This window comes from Camponotus floridanus, unplaced genomic scaffold (genome assembly GCF_003227725.1).
Source record: "Camponotus floridanus strain SB8 unplaced genomic scaffold, Cflo_v7.5 scaffold54, whole genome shotgun sequence".
Classification (NCBI taxonomy): domain Eukaryota; kingdom Metazoa; phylum Arthropoda; class Insecta; order Hymenoptera; family Formicidae; genus Camponotus; species Camponotus floridanus.
In genome coordinates, this window is record NW_020229703.1 from 1211685 (window position 1) to 1229060 (window position 17376).

Genomic DNA, 17376 nt, shown 5'->3' on the forward strand with positions numbered 1-17376 from the left:
GACGACAAGCAATTTAACTGTTAATTAGCGCCGGTGAGAGATGTCAAGCGATGAGTCTCGAGAATCATTCGATCCACTCTCGCAACTCGATCTATTCCAATCTCGTTTATCATCATTAAAACCGAGATCAATCGCGGAATCATAAAAAGAGAATGTTCTTTCACATTACATCTGAGAGAGATGAAAGATATAGCAGTTTCTTTCCCTGGCTTGTTATACTATTACACGTATATACAATATTTGTTCTTTTGAGCAACGCGAGATCGAAATTTATCTTTGTATTCTTTCATAGTTGGCCCGAAGGCTACGCTGTAACGTTAATCTTTTGGCTTATATCGATGAAAGAAAAAATTAATTGATTAATTCGGAGTCTTAATCGTGCGCTGTTAGTTATTTTATAACGAGAACAACAAATATAGGATGCGTCAAAGGGATTTATTGCGTTTCAGAGTTAAGCTGATTGCGTTTCAGAGCGAGTTTCGGTGCTCTTGGAATACGCGTGATCCAGGATAATCTCACGTTTCAAAGCTGCGGCTTTTGCAGTAGTCTCTGATGATTCATAGAAACACTTTCGATGTGACACAAAAGTACCAGGTAAATTGACCTTTAGTTGCTGTCGCAAATGCAATCGAACTGACTCTGATAGAGGTAAATTAATTTAAATTATAAAACATGTATAACTTGATAGAGCAAATATCTTCTAAAGTTCGTATTTAATATATCTTGAAGAAGAGCAAATTTAAAAGAACAAACTTAAAAAAGATTTTTAGCGAAACTCGTATGTTTTTATTTAATAATAATATCGCGCGTTGCTTTTATAATAATTATAATTGACAATCGTTATTTATTTGAACAGTTTGTACATTTAAAATCCACAGTTTGTGCACACTTTTTGCAAAAAAAAAGATTAATGACAAACATTTTAATTATAAGTATGAAAGCTGTCATACTGCAATTTACTATGTCTTGTAACTAATAAGACTACTGTCATTCAACATGTATGTCAACTTAATTAATCATAAGAGTAGTGACAGATCAGGCTTGACATATTATTAACGAGCAGCGAACGTCACGTTGTGCTTGTTCCATGATTAATTCCTATGCAAGCTTTGGTTTCGATTGGTAAATACACGAGTAATTCCGATGTGATAGAAATTTATATCTGTAAACAGACTGCCTTTTCATTGAAATATTAAAAACATTTTAACTGAAAACCACATATATCCGAATTTAAACAGCTATCATTGATATATCCTATATTTATATAGATTTAAATAATTATATATAGATTTATACATAGATAATTATACATAGATTATAATTATACATAATATTTAAAAATAGTTAAAGATAAATTTGAATATAGACTATGCTTTAATTAATATAAATATGAATATACATACATGCATGCTTCTAAATTTTTAAATGAAATAATTGTCGGATGTATCAAATATCTTATTATGTATTGTAATATTCACAGAGACAAATTATAATATTATTATCGTGATACAGTTTATGCTAGTTATATCGCAAAACAAATATCACATAAAATCATCTCATCCTAAATCGATTTAAAAAATTTATGAACACTGAAATTTAAAAATATTGTCGATTATAATTTATTATAATTAATTTAAAAATACTATGAATACTATCTTCCTAATTACTGTCACTCATCTGTCGCAACTGATTGTTTTGAGATAAAGTCTTTTCGCGAATTTAAAGTGATTCCTCCACCATCGTTAATAAGATAAGGATATGATAATGACAGGGTTTCATAAGAATCTCTTAAATGATTAACAAACAATTACGAGAACAATTTCGTTGTCTTGATTTAAAATCTTCTGTTTCCTGAAACATGTAATAATATCCTGAAAATCTGATATTATGAGTCTCGACGATCCATCGAAAGTAATTCTAAACTTTAATATTTATTAAGTTGCTTCTTCAGGTTACAATACAATAATATCTGTTCCATCTTTCATTAGTTTTACGCATCGTTTCCTTATATATGCTCCGTCCTTCAGATTTATTTCATTCATTACTTCTAAGCGACAGACACCTTGCGCATTTTCGTCTTGAGAGAGAACTAAATTCGTACTGAACAGCTGTCCTCTTCTCTCTTTCTCTCGCTCTCTCTCTCTCTTTCTTGAGTAAAGTAATGGCAAATCACCAAGCTTAATGCATTTCGCGACAAATTGCTTCAGTCGGTGTCCCTTGTAATCACGTAAATTGTCATTATCTTAACTGTTTCTATTTAACACAACTGATTGCTCTGCACGAAGCAGAGAGTCTTCGAATCTTAACGCCGCGTTTCGTGCTGCGGCCTCGAGACGAAAAGAAATCGCACCGGTACCGTTTGCTAGCATCGGCTGGATACGTTCATTCCCCCGCGAACGTAAAGTTAATTAAAGTAATCCTCGGTTAATCGGTGTCGCCCGGAGTCCGTGCTCGTGCGCTCATTATGTCGCCTTTATAAATGCGAGTGCGCCTGCGAGGTGCCTGCTCCGCTTGGTGTGATTAAAATTTAAAGCGGCGCGCACATTTGTGCTCAACGAAACGAGCTTGGTGAAAATATCGACCCCATCCTCTTCCGTCTCTTTTGACTTTTTCCTGCACTTCGAGTCAAAGAGCGTACGTTTATTTGCTTGTTCGCTTGCTAAATATTACGCTTTTGTTATTCCGCAAAGGGAAAAGAACAAGGGAAATAACGTGGTAACACTCTTCCGATCGAAATAGTGCAAAAATATTTCCTTATATTTTCGCCATATATTCGTGAAAAATTCTGAAACATTTTTCGTCCAACGATTAATCCGATTATAACGATTTATGTTACAGAAAAAAAAGACGCGTTTCATTTAACTCCTGTGTGAGTAATTACAGATTGTTTGTCCGAAATGTTATAAATATTCGTATAACTTATTGAAATATTATTTTTATTCATTTTTTCCTGTAGTTTGCATATTATCGTTGTATATATTCTCCATGTACGTTACTCTGCGTATCGAATATATAAAGCACTATGTCGCGAAATACAGAGTGACACCCAAAGCTTGTATAACGAATTCGATGAAATATCGACGTTTCAATCCCTTGCGTTCTTTTAATTTTTTTTTTACCTCAGTTGCACTGATAAATCCATTTATCTGTCGGGAGCAGCGAGACATCCATTAAGTTTCTTTTTTTCTACATCAAAGAATGGGAGATAAGCAAAGGGAAGAGAAATATATGTGTTTATTAACTTCTTATACATATATATAATAGTTCAATAATATTTTCCCACAAATCTAAAAAAAATAGATATTGAAAAAGATTTTTGTAAGATTTTATGGCATTTTTTTTTTGTAAAAATGTATAAAAGCAGATTTGATTAAATTCGTATTGGTATGAATTTTACTTTGGTCAGGTTTCAGATGAGTCATGTTCGTTTTGCAGCACTATGACGCTGTAACGAGTGCGCTACACGTCGTATTATGCGAAATAAATCAGCACGGATGCCGGATTATGTAAGACATTAATCTTTTCGAGACGCGCGATTTTTCACCCTCTTATTGATCTCCCAACAAGAGCAATGACTTTTGACGTTTCACGGGCCTGCCAACGGTTACATGTTCACGATGAAAAATTCATGAGGCGCTATGTAACGCATATGTAACACGCTTGCCGTACATAATCTCTGATCCATATCGACTTTGTGTCACGTGAATCATAACAGTTGTAAAATATTCCGTTAAGTTATTAATGGATACTCTGCCATTGTAGAGTATATTGATGTTATAAAAGTTATGTTTTTTTTAATTATTATTTATTCGTGATTATAAATATTTTAGTCGTAAAAGTTTTGCTACTTTATAAATTGCATCCATTACGTTAAAATCTTAACGTAAACTTCTTTTTATCCCGTGAATTGCTCAACAAGGATTAATAAGAGTCAGCCTTCGTCGTGACTACGCGTAGACACATATATCTCTTATATTAAAATTCATATTTTTAATTGTCTTATTTACGAAGATATAGTTTTTCCTAACAGCTTCTAGGTATTTTATTACTCTATTTTACTTAGTTCAAAGTTACATCGTTTAAATTAGGATTAATTGTTGGTGAAGCTTTCTAAAGAGCTTATTTAAAAAAGTTTATTCAGAATATTTGTGTATCTCTTTAAAAAAAAACTCGTGTTAGTGCCTCCTTAGCGGTATCTCTTTAACGTATAAAAATTTAATTAAAACATTGATTCGTTTAAAAATGCAAATGTTTACTCCGTCGCAGAATTTGAAACGGAATAAGAACCTGTATTTATTTATGGTTTACTTATTATTTATTGTTCTTCACAATGCATACAGCTGATACTATATATGTTAATCGATATTTTAATAATATGAGGATAATTAGCACAGCTGTCGTTATTGTAATCTTCGTACAAGCGTGAAATTTTCATTTAGAAAATCGATTTGCATCATCCAACGAATTGATTATAAGCCTCGTTGTAAACCATAATAACTTATACAAACTATCTATAATTTACTCACAGAATTGGCAGTCGTTAAGCTAAGCTACAAAATGTTGCGATGTTAAGCCGTATAAGCTCGTGCAATTCTTGCTTTCTGTTCAATGTGCGGATTAATAGCTGTTATGCAATTCACGAGTGAATAGGTGCAAATTAATTGTGAGATATATAACGATAAATTAGCAAACGTCAAGTTAATTGTTCCGTTCAAATTATTTATTTAAAAAAAGAGTTTACTATTTCGGATTTATGTAATACATTTCCAAATTATTAGATTTTTTGATATTAAATTTTTTGAGCAGTCTGCAAGTAAAGTTGCAAGATTTTGCTTTATCGTCAATTTTTAGAACAATAATTAATAATTAAATTTGCATTAAAAGCAGGAATAAAATTATGATTTGCCGATAAAAAAATTGTTTTAAAGCGTGTTTCCGCGATTTCATAAAAATCGTAAATGTTATTAATGTATATATATATATATATATATATATATATATATATATATATATATATATATACAGGGTGTATCAAAATTCGCAGATGCACATCGTGATAGTTCGTGCAAGAAGCAACTTTTCCTTTTAGCAAAATTGCGTCTGAATATTACTTTTTTAATGAGAGTAGCTTTAAACTAACGAATAGCGTTTTAGATTACTCATGAATCAGGAGTGGCATGCGCACAGCTTGTGCAGCGTTTGAGCATATACGTTATTTGATCATTTTGCTCAAGGTTTTACCAGAACTATGCATGATTAAATATTGATAACTAAATATTGATTAAATATCTATTAAATATCTATTAAATAGCCATTTTCAAAACAATTTACTTTAATGAAAAAACATTTTCCATTTGATATCACCGAAACAATGACTGAAAGTAAAATAAATAGATAGATAACATGTGAATAATTTTGATCTACACATATTAGATTTAGAAGAACAGTTCCATTGTGCAATAGCAATTAAGTATTCTGGTACACCCTGTATATTTATACAACATTTTCAACTATTTTATTAAAATTATCTCAGAATGATGTAGCATACTGAAATGAGAATTGTGTCGCGATAATTCTCCCTTATTTCGCATTTTCTTTGTAACAAGCGTTAACTAGATTTGCCTTTGCATTCTTTTCAAATTTGCTAATAGCAACCATTACGTAGGTCTCGACGCATGTTTATGCATTAACCCAGTGTGGCACTGTAATTTATCGGAGCGTGTAGTTGCTTGCGAATGGAAGTCATGCATATAACGTAATCTCTAATGAGAAGCCATGCCGAGACTAAATTTTTACTCCCTTGATGTGATATACGCGACATATACATTATACGCGCACACTGTTAAGCCGAGCATATATACTGCATATACCATAGAGGCATATTGTAATCGAACTGAAATCATTGTTTGCCAATACTGACAGTGAATATTGATAAAATAAAAACTTAAAAAAATTTATACACTTAATGCAAACTTTGATCAAATTATATAAATAAATAAAATTATAAGCGCTCGAATCGTTTCGTGATAATCGATATATCGTACGTATGTGTGTACAAATTTTTTTGTCAAAAATATAATAAAATTATAGAGCGAATCATGGCCCTCGTATTTTACTTTCACGGTTTAATAAACTTGGAAGAACTTACCTCAGGAAGAGGAGGATTTCGTCATCAAAATGGCACATCCATCCTCGTTGTCTTCGCTGTTGTCGCGGAAGTGACAGTAACTTAGTCTCAATTTAATTGTCGCTCGTCGCTTTATACGCATCTAACTGAGGTAGAGTCTGACTATAGAAGTGATGAAGAAACAGAGTGCGACGAGGAGAGAGAACGAGAGTGTGGTGAATAGAAGGGAAAGAGCTTAACTTTACTTCGGAACTTTGGCGAGCGGGACCCGTCCCGCGGGAAATCAATGTCTAGCTCTTCAAAGAGAAAAGTCGAAAGAGGACGAGTGATCGTATATGTATGTACACGTGGGTTGGTTTATGTGTGATAGTTAATTTGATAACCAACTCGCGCTGGTCTCCTTTGTTTCTACTTCGGCGACTTCTTCTCGCGGACTTTCCGTTCGTCGTTTTGCCGATTAAACTTCAAGGTATTTAGGATAGTTATGATGTACAGGATGATGAAGAAACACTTCTGAGTAATTAAATAGGAGATCTGCATTTTACAAAGCAATAAGTTACACGAGAATCCTTACACGAAACCAAAGCCCTAATTCGAGTCGTGGCACGCGTTCCTCTGTCGTGCCCCTTTCTTTTCATACAAATATGAAAATAGCAAGAATTGCAAAAATAATAAAAAGCACAAACGTGTGTCCTTTTCTATGTAGAAGATTGTTCCCGAGCTAATTCTACATGAAAAAATATCCGTACGGCGTATATTACGTTGTCGAACAAAAGTACGAATATCCTATAAAAAGTAAAATTTTGCGATGTTAAAAAAGTTTTAATCTACGCAAAATTTGTTTAAAAATACTTATTTATATTTTTCTAATAAAAAGATTTCTAATATCAAGATTTCTAATATATCTGTATTAAAAATGCTTTTTTTTCATTGGATATACTTCGACTTTTGTTCGGCGTCTTTTGTAATGCGCGTAATTTCATCAATATTCGCATTCGCGTTTATGAAGAAATGGCTCGAATTTTTGTGGAAGACTGGAAAAGGACGATGTCGTTGTCGTCGACGGTTCAAGAAATAAAAAAAGAAGAAAAAACGGATAAGATAATAGCACCGCAGATGCACGACCAGATGCGACGTGCAAAGTTAAGCCACGACATCGAGATTTTTTTTTTGAGAATTATACATAGTTAGCACCTAAAAACTTCATCATCGCTCGCAGAGACAGAGTGCGTGGTCACACAGTTGATTAATTTAATGACCTTAGCTTGACCCACAGCTCGAACTTTAACTCGCAAGTTTGATTTCGTCATTCAACAACTAGCCTCCGCGCTAGTTGATTCGCTTTCACGGTGATTTTATTCTCTATGACAGCGAAAAAAGAACGCTTCTTCAGTCGTCGTTCAAGCAGCACGATCAAAATTCATCGTGATTTCGAATTATTTCAGTCCTTCGCAATCACTTTACCAGTCTTTCGTTTCTCCGGACTACTATTCTCGTCACTTTCATACAGGTTTCGGTTGTATACGGATTAAATACGGATTCACGTTTTGCTCGACGTCTCAATATGCGAAAGTCCATCCGTTACCTGGTCCATTGATCCTGTTTCAGTCGTGCCTTCGTCGTTTTGATCGGACTCGAGGTCCGATAACGGCTCGGATCAATCACTATGAAAAGAAGAAAATTTTTCTTGTAAAAAAAAAATTGGACAGCCAAAATTATTCAGAATTAACAAATATAAATACAGATTTCAAAATCTCAGTTATCTCATATTTATAATTATTGTTTTATACTTTTGATTATATTATGTTATACATTATATTCTTTTTCTCTTACCTATCACTATTCTCGCTGGTGGCTTCCTCGCTGCAGTCCAAGTCGAGTTCACCTTGAATTGCGCTCTGCAAATCGTCGATCCTCTGTAGCGCCAATCTAAGATCGTCTCTAGCTACTTTGGTCTCCGCCTCTGCGGCTTCCAAAGATTTCTCTGTGTCACGACGAGCACGTAAAGCCTCCTGTTCGCGCGATATTGCTGCGCTGGCCTCGTCGCGCGCGTCGCGCAAAGATCGTTGCAGTCTTCTCGCCGCGTCTTGAGCAGTCTGTTCCTTCGTCCTAAGTAAGGCTGATTCCGTCTGTAATTTATCTACGCTCTCCTTCAACCGTGCTATTTGCGTCTGCAAAAAAATAGAAGTAAATAATTAATGTCAGCTAATTAAAGATAACTTTTCGGAGTAAATTAATTTGACAAATCATGTGTGAATTAATTTTTTTCGGTATTGTTATATAATTTTTTTTCTGTGACTCAATAGATTGTTTTTGATAATTAAGTACTTGCTAATTTGAGTACCTCCAAACGTGCTCTTGTAGTTTGTTCCAGTTCGAGCTTGCTCTCGAGCTCTTTGGCTCGGAATTCCAAGCGTCTCGTGGCGAGACTGTTTGCCGTAGGATCGCCAAGTTGCTCCACTGATTCTAATCGTTGTGCCAGTTCCGATAATTGATCCTTCAACGATGACTTTTCCGCCTCGAGCGCGACGATTTGCACCTGTGCCTCTTGCAATTGGCTTTGTTCCGCGGAAACTTGTTGCACGGCAGCTCGATATTTCTTTAAGACCTTTGCAATCATAATAAATGCAAAATCATTTTACATTCATATAACTTTCGTACGCGTCAACATTATAAATTCACAATTATAAATTTACAATATTATTCTAATTTAATTACAATATTATTCTACAAATCTTAACAATGACATTTGGCGAACATATGATTAATTATTCAAACTTATTAATTTGCTAATCTTCTAGGAATAAAATAGCATACTTCAGCGAGCTCTTCTTCGTTCTCCTCTAACTGAGACAACAGCTCCGTGCGTTCGCGATTGGCCACATTGGCTCGTTCCTCTGCTTCGGAACGTTGTCGCATAGCCTCCTCCAGACTCGCTTGTGTTTCATTCAATTCCTGTTCCAATGCCTGTTTCGCTTTAATTGCCGCTGCTCGAGCGCATTCCGCGTCTTCCAACTGATTTTTCAATTGACGGAGCGCGGCTTTGCCTGTCGAGTCTCCTTTGGATCTCTCAAGCATTGTCTGTGCATCCCTGAGTAAAGCCTTTGTTCTCTTCAGATCTCTCTTCAGTCTGTTTCATTACACATGTGAATTGTTATTTTTTATTTCATAGATAGAACAAATGGCAGAGCTGGATGAATAGAAATGCGATTTCATAGTTTTTGATACTCACCTCTGCAGAGTCTCAGCCTCTGCCGCGCGATCGGCTCGATCTTGTTCCTCTAGAGCTACCAAACGGCGTTCTAACTCGTGCTTTTCCCTCAAAAGAATCGTCCTCTCCTCGTGCTCGTTTTCCAACTGCGATTCGAGGGCCTTAACTTTCTTGTGCGCATTTCCGCGAACGTCTTCCAATTCCTCGTCGCGCTGTTGCATCTCCTTGCGCATCTCCTTGCGCTGCTGTTCAATGCTCATCTCCAGCCTGAGTTTTGCTTGTTCGAGCAGCTGCACCTGTCCAGCTAAATCATCCAGCTCCTCTTCTTGATCCTTGGTGCGTTTCTCTAGCTCGTGTTTCGCTTTCTTCAGCTGCGCGACTTCCTCCTCCGTTTTTCCACCGAAAGTGAGCTCCTCCAATTCTTGGGTCAACGTGCGAAGTCTCTCCTCCTTCAGTTCAATCTCTAGTCTTGCGTCCTATTATAAAGATGATATATGCAAATATATGCGATATCGCATTCATCTGTTTCAAGCTGGGAAAATGAGAAAAAATAGATAATAAGGAGGAAAATATACTCACGCTCAGATTTTGTTCCACTGTGAATTTTTCTGCGATCGCAATCTCCTTTTCTCTCGCTAATCTTTCACGCTGTGCTTTCTCTTGTCTAAGATCGTTCATCAGGTTCTGAGTTTCCGAATCGAACCTAAATTTAATACGATGATTAAATGAAAAAGATTTAAAAACTGTAATATTACAACAGAATAATTTTATATTATTGATGTGTAAAGAATTCAAAAATTTAAACAGATATTTCGGAGATATTAACAATGTTTAGTTCAGAAAAAAATATTCTCATATGTACCTATAATATACAATTAGATTCATGATAATGCATAAAAATTAATCAACTATTTTAAAACGTTATAGAATAGGTATTAGAAAGAACGGACTGGATTTTGGGAGAGAGTCCAATTTCGTTGCTTATAACGAGATCGGCTCCAACCGGCAACGGACGCGCGCTGCATTTAGATTAACAGGAAGCTATCTTCGCGAACGGTCAATCGTGATTTGCAGGCGCACCGGACGCGTCGCTGAATGCTGGCAAGTTAGATCGGGTGGCGTTACTGGCCTGGCGAGATGCCAGAGACACTTGTTGCCGCGAATGAAATGAGAATAGAGCGAGCTACTACCCGACACCGACTCGTCGATCATTAGTTAGTGAATTAAATGCGCTCACATTGTTTCTCAATGCGCGACAAAGTGCACAATTTATTTTAGCCTGCAACTTTGTTGACGCGTGAGAGACTTACTTAATGAGACTTACTTGCGCTGTTTTTTCTCGAGGAGATTATTCCTAGCAGTCTGTTCCTCCAACAGCAATCTGAGATCATGCATCTCGCCGTTCAATTTCTGAACTCGCCGTTTCCATTGTCCGACGACTTGTCGTTGCTCCTCTACTTCTTCGTAAGCATCAGCCAACTGTTTGACAGAGCGAAAATGATGGCGATGTTCGTTTGTGATTATGAGCATAACTTTTGATATACCTTCTTCTCCAACTGCTTCTTGAGTCCCACCAGCTGCTCCAGATCATCCTCGTGCTGCTGTGCCATTTTCCTCTTCGTGAACTCGAGTTCCCGAATAGCATTTTCGTAGCGTTGCCTGTAAACACCACCGTCCTCGCCTTCCTCGCCATCAGAAGCTACTCCGTTCAAGTCGGCAGCTCTCGCGTATAACAGTTCCATCTCCAGCCGTTCGGTTGTTTGCTGAAGATTCTTATTAGTTTCAGTTACATCCTGCAACTCTCGCTCGAGTCGCAAACGCTCCGATGTTTCGGCATCAATTCTCTCCGCTGCTAATGTCGATGTAGAATGTTCCTCAGCAAAGTCTGCAGTCATCTCGCTCAGCTTGAACAGAGAAACACGTATCTTACATAAGGAAATCAAATGCGACACGCGATATTGTAGATACATCACGGATCATCATTACTTAACCTTGTACTATTATTTTCTCTGTTCCGTGTCTGTTAGTTTTAAATAAATCCAAAATTATAAAACAAAGTTAATTGCGCAAATTTATGATAATACTTTTATAAAACTCGCTCAAATTTATGATAGTACTTTTTTAAACGAAAAATTGTTTTGACGTTTTTCTTATTTTTTCCTTAATGAAAATTTCAAGCCATTGTTCTTACTCTACCTCCGGCATTCCCTCCGATAAAGTGGCGTCCTCCGAAGCGCGAGATAAGGAGCGCCTCGATGGACTCTTTGTTACGCTATTTGATCTACTATAGTATTGATAGCCGCGTATCATGATATTCGTGGCGCTTTGACTTCTTCCGATTATAACACGAGGCTTATCTTGAATATGCGGCAAACTTATCGCCTCGTCGTCATCCTTGTGACCGAGGCTTCGCCACTCGTCCATGATATGATCGGTACGTTTCAGAAATTGGGAAATCTTCGAGGAGAGATACGATGAAGCGGTGGACGGTTCCAAGTGAGACGCGGTAGGTCGGAAGGATTGCTTTACTCTCTGCCGTTCGCAGCCCAGGACGAAGTTGAGACTCGCATCGAACACGACCGGAGCCTGTTCCTTGACTAGAACATTTTCCACCGACGGCGATCGCGTGCTTTCGCGAGGATACGTTCTTCGTGGTGGAGTCGAAAAGATGGGCGAGCCGAGCTGAGAGTGACCTCGCGAGGAAGCGACGGACGGCGATCTCATTCGAGACAAGGATTTCGCGCGGTAAGAGGTATTGGAGGAAATGCTGCAAGGAGAAGGACTTCGCATCGTGAGACTTGAATTGCCAGCGATATGACCTCTACTAGGTGGTCTCTTGGAGTGCGGCGGCAAGGGTGGTCTTTTCATCAGGACCTTCGTGGAATCGGGTGATTTTGATAAACCATTCATCAGACTGCTCATCGAATCGTTCCTTTCAAGCGATTCATTCGAGCTGCTGGAGGCGTTTTGCCTATTATGATGAGGGAGGGAAGGAGTATCCGAGTATCTTGTCGGCACGGAAGGCATCTTGACGATTGATTCAGGAAAGCTAACTCGGGAATATTAGTATGTATAATTAATCCGATCATGAGCGATGGATTAAACAAATTTTCCGAGGCAGAACCGTCGCGATTTGCATTTCAAACTGTTTTCTTCGTGCTTCATAGCTTCATTTATAGTGCTGACGGCCAAGATGTGATATTACTTCGGCGAATTGCGTAACGTCGAATGACAACGAAGACGCCCGTGTCGGCAAGGAGTCGCGATGCAACTGCCTCTTCCTGGGTCGACTCGCCGCCGAAGGCGTTCGTTGGAGGAGGCGGTCACCTCCGAGTTATTCTAAGGGGAAGACGGCGAGAAAGAGAGGACCGGCGAGGGAGATAAAAGCGAACAGAAGCGTGCGAGACAGCGATTCTGGCTATTCGCCAGATTCTCCGTAGATTTCGTGAGAAAAGTATCGAAAGTAAAAGAGGAAAAGAGAACATTTACTCTAGCATTTCGACAGCGGATCTAAGAATTACGGCGGTCGCCTCCGCGTTTGTAAAAATAGAAGAGAAATGGCGGAAAGAAAAAAATTGTCGAGCTGCAGTGAAATGACTCGAGGAGATTCCAACATATTAATGACATTCAAAGAAACTATGATGCGAGATTTATTGCCACTTGCTAGTTGAAGACTAGTAAATGATGATTAAATAATGGCTCTTTGTAGTAATTTATTCTTTATTAACGAAGACATGTGCAAAGCATGGGAAAGGTAATTTTCTCGAGCAACTTATAAGGATGCATGGACCGTCAGCGTTTTTATATATTAGCGGCCGACTAGAATGGTAGTGTAACGCGTGCGGTTTACTGGTCGAGTCACGATAATAGTCGCGTACTCTCGACACGAGCCGTCTGGCGTGCTTAACCCAATTGTGCAGCGTGCGTGCCGCGAATGCCTAAACGGGCAGTTTCGGCTTAATGCATCCTTCGAGAGTGCCTCTATTAGAACCCATCACGCGGTCACACGCGAAATTATTGTGGTAAAACGGGGAGTAATTTGCAGCAGCGCGTTTCATGTTTTTCAAGCCACGAGATCGTTTTTAAGCCTCGCGAAAAACATTGCATAATTGTAACTAAGAGTGGATATTCGCGTTGGATTATAATACCCCTTGCTTGTCGCAACTCACCTTCGCCTCTAATTTATCGTTGTCGTGTTTCAGATGATTGCGTTCCTGCTCCAAGCGCTCCACTTTTGCCTTGAGAAGCTCGAGCTCTTCCTATTGGAATGAAAAAGTGCATTAGAAAACAATGTATAATAGCGCGAATATATAAACTGTGTGTAACACACATATAAACATATAATTTCTCACCGTTCGCGCCTTCAGCTGATCTTCGGTCCGATGAACGTTCAACAAGGGCGCGACTTTCACGTACAATCTCCACCAAGGCCATTCTCGCACAGACATTAGCTTCCTCACGTTCCTTTGGATGCAGCGCACTGCGAGATCTTGCAGCTGTAAGAAGATTTAATTTGTTAATTTGCTTCAAATCAACGTTGTCAATTAATTACTGAAGCGTTACAAATTATCAGTAAAGCGAAGAAAATGGAAGAAGTGATGCAAGCATATATTTTTCTACACTGCATTTTCCTCCCAATTTAGCAAATTAAGAAAAGGGAGGATTTTTAAAGGCAAAATGTAAATTCAGAGTCATTAGCACAACATAAATTAGACTGTGATTTCCGAACACTGTATTTTCTGCATTAATCGAGCAAAAATGAGCGAAAGTGTTCGCTGTTTCTCATGTATGTAAGGAAAGTTCTTGAACAATTTCTAAATTGTTTAAAATGATTTCTAAATAATTATATTAGAATATTTCAAATTCGCAAGAGAGGAAAATAAGCGACCCACTTTCAAAGTGTTTAGTCTACGCCGCGCTAGATAGCCTCTGCATCTCGCCTGCAGTAGAATGATGTGGCCTGTGAGTTTCTCGTCCCTCTGAGCTTCCAATCGTTCCAAGGTGCCCGATCTGAAGAATATCTGAGAACAAAAATAGACTCTGCCTCAGATTTTTCACCGATGAATATTAATTGGCGTTTAAAATGCTGGCATTGTTACGCGATGCTATATTACTGTTAATTATCCTATCTTGATCAAGCGTAATTTATCGAGAGGAATAATCAACTATTAATAACCAGTACATTATACGATGCAAGAAGAATCGCATATCAAATTCGAGTTCATGGGCGATGAAAATGTTGAAATATGCATGGCATAGTTTCCTCTTATACTTTCATCTTGCATGTAAACGAAGGATAAATGCATATTATAGCTACTGGAGCGTAAAGGATTCGCATCTCGATTGCGTTAGATACTTTTACATAAGACTATGTAATGAAAATGTATTAAGTATTAATATAGTTACGTTAATACACACTTTCAATTATACATGCAATGCAATCTCATAAATTCTTAAGTGAGAGGACTCACATATTTTGAAAGATTCTAATCATTCAAATCTTGAAGTAATGGTAATCGACGTTTATGTGAAATTAAAGTAATTTAAGAAAGAAGATTTAATCAATAGCGATTTCCTATCAGATTTTTTCCTATTAGCATTTCATTATGTAAAATCACATTTTCTTCTCGCGATATAAACGATAAATGTGAACGCGAGCGTTGGATACGCAGAGTAATTAACGCGACCTAATTATCCAGTCGACCTTCTAATTACTGAGCGCTATCAGTATTTAAGTTAACAACTGTACGAGACTGTAATTGTTCGACACGGACCTGTCGTCCATTTTCCGAGCATTTGTCGTCCCGACAATTATCGGTGCTGCTAACATCGCTGGACATCAAGGGACTTTTTCGGTTAATGATGATCTTCTTTTCAGGTTCGGCCAGTCTGTGAATCGTCGGTTCGAAAATTTTCATACCGTTGTTATCGTCGTCTCGATCGATCCTGTTAAAGTACTGCTGCTCTTTGAACTCGTTCATCTCTCTCTGATTCTCCATAGTTTCCTTCCACTCTACTTCGTTCTCATTACTCATGTGACCGCTGTCCTCCGAACAGTTTCCATCCGACGCGTATCCACTGTACTCGTTCCCGCTCTTGGACTCGTTCTTCTTCAAGGCAGGCGTGTCGATGATAGGAACGTCCACAGATCGCGGCTTGATTAGAACCTCTCGCGGAGGTTCCTTGGCGGCTTCGATGTTTTTGCAGTTGAAAAAGTTTACCAGATGTTCGATATCCTTGGCTCTTTTACCGACAATATTCTGCTTCCTCTTCGTCTCCTGCGCGTTGTCGACAACGTCATTTCCAATTCGCGTCGCCTTCGACAGGTTGGCGGTTATCTTTCCGGAATTCGCAGCGTGGATGGTTTTCGCGTCGGTATTTTGACTCGCGGTTCCTCCGATCTGTTTCTCCCAATTGCGTCTCAACTCTTGAATGGAATTCACATTCTCCTTGCTTTTCTTCAATTCCTTGATAAATTCATCCGGATTTTCGCAGATTTTGATTCGATTAGATTTAGATTCTCTTATCACAGATTCCCTTTTTGGCGAATCTTTTTCGGATTTTATATTACTAATATTTTCAGAAATATCTTTAGAAGTAATTGTTTTCTTTCTCTTTACTTTTTCTCTCGATATTTCATTGTTCTTATCATCTTCAAAGTCACACTTTTCCATAGTAATATTTTCATCATTGCGCAGAGTCTCTCGATCCTCGTAGACAATTTCCGTTCTACACGGAGGAGCGACATCCATGACGTCCACTGGCACAATCTCCTTAGACTCCAAATCATTTTCTAATTGTGCCATTAATCGCGCGGCTCTCTCCTCGAGATTGCTCATCGACGTCGATCTCAGAGAATTGAATTTCGACGCACGATCTAGAGTCTCGCGACAATTCTCGTAGATACGTTCGTTCGATGAAGCATCGAGATTGAGCTCGAAATTGATCATCGTCTGGCCAATTGTCTCTCCAGCGCGATCTACTTGCGATAGATCGGCGAGAGATCGGCCGAGACCGGTAGATCGGGTCGCCGGAAGCGGTATCTTACTCGGCCTGAAGACCGAGTTTAGCCTCGCGGGCGCGCCGGAAGATTTCCCGCCTTGACTGTTATCCGCTCTCGGGGTCCGGACGTTCCACAAACTGGTAGATCGGTTAATGAGACTTTTTCCCGACAGTTCCGTCTTCTTCTCCTTTTCCGCCGATCTTTTCTCCGAGAAGATTGAAATCCATCGCGGACTGTTTGAATTCGTTTGATTGTCCGGAGAGGACACGGAGCTTAAACTGACCGAACGATCAAGAAGACTCTTTCGTCGTAGGGCCTCGGGTTTTGCTGGCCTCTTCTCGGGCGTATAAGTGAGGCCTTTTTTCAGCAACGCTCTGTCCTCTAGTATCGTGCACGTGGAAGACGAGCTGGCTGTTTTGCAGACCTTCCTCTTGTCGTTTCGTGCAGCGAGCGAGACAGTTTTTGCCGCATCCGGTCGGGCTTCGTTCGGGGATCGTTTCAGAGGCTTCGAAGGCACAACAAGTCGAGATTTCGAGGAATCCAAATTAGTAGAAGCACGTCGCGGCGGATTAACTATGTCGTTAGATGTCTTGATGGATATCTTCGAGTTTGTTGGTGGCTTTGTCGAACGAGACGATTTATTCGAAGCAATCGTGGGATTCGTTGTCTGGTTTGATTGACTCTGCTTTCTGGCGGACGGAAGCGTCGCTTTTGATACATTCGGACTGCTCTTGGCCTTAACTAAACGTGAACCGCCGCCGGTCACACATTTAGATACGTTATCGAACATGTTGACGAAAAATCTATGATGCAATAATGAAGTAAATAAGTCGTTATTCCTAATGGCAATAATGTGCTCCGATTTTAATATGTTTTTTCAGGATTTTTATATTGTCATTATAATAATTATTATTATAATAGTTTTTGTTATAACAAATCATCTTGTTTTGTCGTCATATATCGCAGTTTTCACACATCTCGAAGTAAATTTTCGAATGCAATGAATTAGCGTATATTTTTGTATGTTTAAAAATA

General features: G+C 38.4%; 2 protein-coding genes across 9 annotated transcripts in view; one reads left to right on the top strand and one right to left on the bottom strand.

Moving 5' to 3' along the window:
• Positions 1–17376, top strand: part of LOC105254013 — a 54638-nt gene that overhangs the window by 30697 nt on the left and 6565 nt on the right. The window lies entirely within an intron of this gene.
• Positions 6645–17376, bottom strand: part of LOC105253989 (unconventional myosin-XVIIIa) — a 45496-nt gene continuing 34764 nt past the window's right edge. For 4 of the 6 annotated variants that reach the window (XM_011262408.3, XM_020028295.2, XM_011262410.3 and 1 more), the window contains 11 exons: positions 14231–14359; positions 13691–13834; positions 13508–13597; positions 10883–11242; positions 10663–10817; positions 9918–10041; positions 9360–9814; positions 8945–9257; positions 8472–8735; positions 7961–8298; positions 6645–7791 (listed from right to left, as the gene is read on the bottom strand). In XM_011262408.3, coding sequence (XP_011260710.1) covers positions 7785–7791; positions 7961–8298; positions 8472–8735; positions 8945–9257; positions 9360–9814; positions 9918–10041; positions 10663–10817; positions 10883–11242; positions 13508–13597; positions 13691–13834; positions 14231–14359 — 2379 coding nt within the window. In that variant the 3' untranslated portion in view covers positions 6645–7784. Of the gene's footprint in view, positions 7792–7960; positions 8299–8471; positions 8736–8944; positions 9258–9359; positions 9815–9917; positions 10042–10662; positions 10818–10882; positions 11243–11534; positions 12622–13507; positions 13598–13690; positions 13835–14230; positions 14360–15112; positions 17191–17376 lie in introns of those variants that run through there. The other 2 variants (XM_011262430.3, XM_011262415.3) reach the window with 2 other exon arrangements.